The 6,000-nt window shown below is 43.3% G+C and overlaps 1 protein-coding gene across 1 annotated transcript in view; it reads left to right on the top strand.

Annotated features, from left to right (window-relative positions):
- Window positions 1-742: 742 nt before the first annotated feature.
- ANKRD55 (ankyrin repeat domain 55) overlaps window positions 743-6,000 on the top strand; it is an 81,490-nt gene continuing 76,232 nt past the window's right edge. The window contains exon 1 of the mRNA XM_010588147.2: window positions 743-1,817. Coding sequence (XP_010586449.2) covers window positions 1,619-1,817 — 199 coding nt within the window. The 5' untranslated portion in view covers window positions 743-1,618. The remainder of the gene's footprint in view (window positions 1,818-6,000) is intronic.

The following is a 6,000-nucleotide window of genomic DNA, read 5'->3' as shown; positions in this document are numbered from 1 at the left end:
GTCCCAGGTTTTTAATGCCTTACGCACACACACACAAAATTGCCATAATAGCAAAGTATATACAGTGCTTATTATGTGGCAGGCCCTGTCCTAAAAGTACACTTAATCCTTGCAACAACCTTATGAAATAGGTTTGTGTTATCACCATCAGCAGCAGCAGCATCTCCATTTTAATGATGAGGAAACTAGGCCCAGAAAGTGTAGCTGGCACAAATTCATACGACAAGTAACTGGACTTGAGCCCAAGCAGTCTGGCCCTGGAGTCCTTGCACTTACCAGAGAAGTGGCATTTGGCTTTGGGCAGTCCTCACAAATGTACAAACAAATCTACTTTTTTAAAAAAGTCAAATAAAAAATAATAATAGCCAAAAAAAACTACCTTCAATAAATGAGCGAGCAATCACCCATTTCACAGAACAGTTTGTTGTCATGATAAGGGAATCATCTTTAGTAACAAACTGTTCTTGGGGAACATCAACTCGTTAAAAATCATTAACAACTTCCCAGAAAAACTAGGACAAAGAAACTAAGCCAACGGTTAGGACCATTGCCAAGTAAAGATCAATTAGAACTATCAATTACCACAGGCATAATGTTCAGATTAGTAGAAAAAGATACAATTAAAAAAAATTCTGACACATGTAAGAATTCACTTTTTTCAGTATTCATTTTTTCCCTGAATAATGGCTGGACTTAGAGAAAAAATAAGCGTGACAAAAATTGCAAAAGTAGAGGGGCTGGACACAACATCTCACCAGGGTTTCTCCACGAGCAGAACTTGCCTCCCAGCCCTTCCAGTGCTCCGCTGGGGTCACTAGTTCACAGTTCTGCTATCACCTTTGGCAGTACTATCAGTTGGTTCAACCGGGCACAAAGGTATAATACAAATGACTACCAAATTTCAAAGGGGTCGCATACAACTCTGCTTCTTCTAGAAACATCTTATTAAACCCCAGATGATCCTAATGAAGAAGATTTTGTGAGGGAACTACGTTCAGAGATGAGGCGGGGTTAAAGGAACAAATGAGGGATGTTGAGACACCACCAACTAACATCAGTGTGAAGCTGATACCATTCCTATGGCTGAAGGAGCACAGGAAGGAACATTTAGCAGAGAGAACCCAGTTAGAGCTGGTTCTAGGAAGGGGAAGCCTCCTCGAAGGAGAGAGGCAGCTACTACTGTACACTAATTTCTCTGCTCCCCGCCAATCTCCTGCCAGTTCCTCCCACTGGTAAGCCAGAGGGCCAGGGAGGTTGGGTGACTCAGTCAGGAAGGATCAACCCCCAGAGCACAGAGCAAAGAAAGGTAGAGCGTGCATCTGGAGGACAGAGAATAAGGAGCACAATGTCTCTTTTGAAGGAGGAAACTGAGTCATTGAAAGGAAAAGTAACATGTTTCAGGTAATAAAGGAAAATCCAGACCAAGATAAAGATCCCACTTACTGCTGTGTTGTCACTGATTTTGAGCAGCCTGGATGCCAGAGAAAATCATAAAATCTCAGTAGGCATCTAATCCCTTCAGGCTCCTTCCCAATAAAATGTTGTGTTACATCATGGCCCACAGTGGTTCACTTTTCTTCAAAAGTGGTGAGGTTTTAATGAATCACTTGTGTGGGTGATGGCTGGGTGTTGTTATTCTTTCAGTGAACGCACTCCACGTACCCTATCAGTGTGTCTCTGTTTGATTCATGAAGGTGACTCATCTGAGGAAGTCGACCTGACCATGGTTTATCAGGCAGCATCTAATGGAGATGTCAATGCTCTGACTGCGGTGATTCGGGAAGACCCTTCAATCCTAGAATGCTGTGATAGTGAAGGTGAGATACTTACACATTTTGAGTCCTGAAAAATATTCTGCTTTATTCTTTAGAGATGATCTTCAGAGATGAGAAATGCTAATAAAATTATATCTGACAAGCCTCTTTGATACTGGGAGTATTCTGCCTGTGGCTATGTGTAGATAGCTCGGTATTTCTTTAAATGAGAGTCTTGGGCATAAAGCTTCATATTCTTTTACATCACTTCTTATAAAGAAGCCAGTCAGTTTAGGTTTGTTTCCAACTTCTATGATTAAATAGATAGACCAAGGAGTTATAAGGGGAATGTGTGACTGTTAAAGCCAGAGAGCAAGAAATTCTACTTCCAGGAAGATGGAGTAGACATATTCTCCCCTATTCCTCCCAACTAAAATACCTGCACATTATTTATAAAATAAACATAAGAAGACTCTGGAAGGTAGTCGGAAAAAGGAAGACTGGCTAACACCTCAAGACCTAAGGATCAACACGGTAAATTCCCTGGTTTTTCTTCTTGCCTTATATGTCACAGACTTGAAGTTGAAGAAGCCAGCAACCCAGAGACACCAACAAGCCCAGACAAATAAAGATCCAGAAAAAGCCTGCTCTGTCTAGTCAATAGACTAAGAAAGGAGGAACCCAGCAAGACAGAAAACTTTTAGATAATAACCACTCTACTCCAGCCAAGCACCACAAAACAAACCTGTGGCTCCATCTCATCCATGACAACGAAGACCAAGTTGAGAGGCTGGACTTCCACCCCCACCTGGTGGTAATGAGGTGTCCCTTGCACTCCCTGCTGGGGTGGTGTCAGAGGAGGCCTTGCTGAGAGTTAGGACTTTCTACACCACCCAGCAGTAACAAGGGCACACACCCCATGTGGTGTAAGTGGAGGCCACATGGGGAACAGTAAAAAGGCACTTCCAGCCCTCTAATCAAGAAGATATCAGTGGATGCCTAGTGGGGAGCTGGAACTCCCACACCTGCTTAGTAGTCTTGAAGAGTCCACTCACTCAGATGTCAGTGGAGGCTGTGATGGTTGAGGTTGTATGTCAACTTGCCTGAGCCATGATTCTCAGTGGTTAGGCAGTCATATGATGCTGTGATCAATTCCATAAGGAAATTTGGTATAATGTGATCACCTCCATGATGGGATCAGATATGAGTAGCCAATCAGTTGAAAGGGAGTTTCCTTGGGTGTGTGGCCTGCATTGAATATAAGCAGATATTCTGGCAAGGCTCACGGGCTTCTGCCCGATCTGGATCCTGCACCTGGCTCCTGTTTTTCTGACTTCTGGTTCTTGGAACTTGATCTAGCAGCTTGCCTGCTGTCTTGCCTGCCGATCTTGGGATTCATCGATCTTCGAAACCTGTGAGCAAGACTCCTATTCTCTGACCTGCTGATTTTGGGTTTGCTAGCCCTTATAGCTACGTGAATCAAGATAAGCCTCTACCCTGACTCACGGACTTGGGATGTTCCAGTCTCTACAGTCGCGTGAGCCATTTCCTTGACATAAATCTCTCTATATACATATTTACATGCTTTATTGGTTTTGCTTCTCAAGAGAACCCAGCCTCAGGTATTATCTAGTGCTGCTATAACAGAATACCACGAGTGGATGGCTTTAACAAAGACAAATTTATTCGCTTACAGTCTAGGAGGTTAGAAGTTTGAATTCAGGGTGCCAGCTCCAGGGGAAGGCTTTTTCTCTCTGTTGATTCTGGGAGAAGGTCCTTGTCATCAATCTTCCCCAGTCAAGGAGCTTCTCAGCTTAGGGACCCCAGGTCCAATGGATGTGCTATTCTCCTAGCTCTTGTTTCTTGGTGGTATAAGGTCCCCATGTCTCTCTGTTAGCTTCTCTTTTATATCTCAAAATAAATTGACTTAAGACACAACCTAATCTTATAGATTGAGACCTGCCTCATTAACATAACTGCCACTAATCCCACATCATTAACATCATAGAAGTAGGATTTACAACACATAGGAAAATTACATCAGAAGACAAAATGATGGACAATCACACAATACTGGGAACCATGGACTAGCCAAATTGACACACATTTAAGGGTACACAGCTCAAGCCACAGCATTCCACCTTTTGGCCCCCCAAAATGTATATCTTTGCCACAAAAAACACTTTCACCCCATCATATCATATCATAGCAAAAGTCTTAACTCCAAGACCAAAATCCAAAAATTCCTCTTCATCTGTGAAATGTAGAATACAAGTCATCTCCTTCCAAGGTACAGTAGTTGAATAGGCACAAGGTAGACATTTCCATTACAAAAGGAAAGAAGGGATAACAAACAGGCACCAAGCAAGTCAGCAGAACACATTACATTAGCCCTCAAGGCTTGAAAATAATCCTCTGTTCTCTGAGACCATTTAGACAATGGCTTTGCCTCCAGGCTCTGGGTGTTGGCCACACTCTCCAAATTCTAAGTAGAGGCCCCTCAGCCATCAGCTTCAGCTTCAGCTTCGTCTTCCCGGCCCACTGGAACAGCAACTCTGCTCCCTCACATTTGGGCAACCCCACTCCCCTTGGCCACCTGAGTGGCGACTCCACCTTTTGAGACCCCAGAGGTAGTGGCCCTACCCTTTGAGACTGAGGCACCTGTGCCTCATGTTTTCCTTGTCTCTTCAGCTTCTGCTTTCTGGTTCCTTGGCCTCTCAGCCTCTCAGCCTCTCAGTCCTCACCACGTCTGCCCTGCTGGAACAAGGGTTCCAAAGCTCTTTAGCTCCACTGATAAGCACCTGGAGGCACCTCATTTCACTAGTAAACTTCAGCCGGAAGGCACTCAGCTCTCTTGCTCCATGGGTCCACAAGCCTAGCTCCACCAATAAGTGCCCAGAGGCCCCTCACTCCACCAGGAAGCCTCCTTGCAAAGGCATTTAGCTCTCGCACTCTGTGGGTCAGCTCCAGCACTATCTGGCACTTGTCTCCTGGTTGAGCTGCTTCCATTTCTCTGCTGCTGCTTCCTCCTGAGTCCTCACCAGAATTGTCTGTGATGTCCATAATTTCACCAACAGTCTGTTCTAGGCAATCTTAAAACTCTTCCAGCCTCTACCAATTCACAGTTTCAAAACTGCTTCCACATTTTAGGTATCTGTTAGAGCAGCATCCCACTCCCAGTACCAAATTCTGTGTAAGTTTTCTAGGGTTGCTATAACAGAAATACTACAAGTGGATGGCTTTAACAAAGAAATTTATTCTCTCACAGTCTAGGAGGCTAGAAGTTTGAATTCAGGATGCCAGCTCCAGGGCAAGACTTTCTCTCTCTGTTAGTTCTGGGGGAAGGTCCTTGTCATCAACCCTCCCCAGTCAAGGAGCTTCTCAGCTCAGGGACCCCAGGTCCGATGGATGTACTATTCTCCTGGCTCTTGTTCCTTGGTGGCATGAGGTCCTCCTGTCTCTCTGCTTGCTTCTCTCTTTTACATCTCAAAAGAGATTGACTTAAGACACAACCTAATCTTATAGATTGAGACCTGCCTTATTAACATAACTGCCACTAATCCTACTTCATTGACATAATAGTGGTAGGATTTACAACACATAGGAAAACCACATCAGATGACAAAATGGTGGGCAATCACAAAATACTGGGAATCATGGACTAGCCAAGTTGATACACATTTGTAGGGGGGACAAAACTCAACCCACAACAAAGGCAAAGTAAGGAAGCTAGGCTTCTAATCCCACTTGAAAGTAACAAGGCAGCCCCCAACCCTCCACTGCTTCCCCTGCAGACCAGCGCCAGAAGAAGCCAGCTAAAGTAGGTTTAAATAAAATAATAACATAATCTCCCAAATTTCCAAGTTTCAATAAAAAAATCACTTGATATACCAAGAAATAGGAAGATCTCAAACTGAATGAGAAAAATAAGCAATAAATGCAAACCCTGAGATGACAGTAATGTTAGAATTATCTGACAAAGATTTTAAATCAGCCATATAAAAATGCTTTAAAGAGCAATTACAAACATGTTTGAAATAAATGAAAGAAATAGAAAACCTCAGCAAAAAATAAAAGACATAAAGAAGAACCATATGGAAATTTTTGGAACTGAAAAATACGATAATCACAATTTAAACCTCAGCAGATTAGCTCAACAGCAGAATGGGGGGACGGAGGAAAGAATCAATGAACTTGAAGATAGAACAATAGAAATTGTCCAATCTGAACATTCCTTTCCTGTTTT

The sequence above is a fragment of the Loxodonta africana genome, chromosome 2, assembly GCF_030014295.1.
Source record: "Loxodonta africana isolate mLoxAfr1 chromosome 2, mLoxAfr1.hap2, whole genome shotgun sequence".
Lineage (NCBI taxonomy): Eukaryota > Metazoa > Chordata > Mammalia > Proboscidea > Elephantidae > Loxodonta > Loxodonta africana.
The sequence above is the reverse complement of the archived record's forward strand: the minus strand, read 5'-3'. Positions and strand labels throughout refer to the sequence as shown.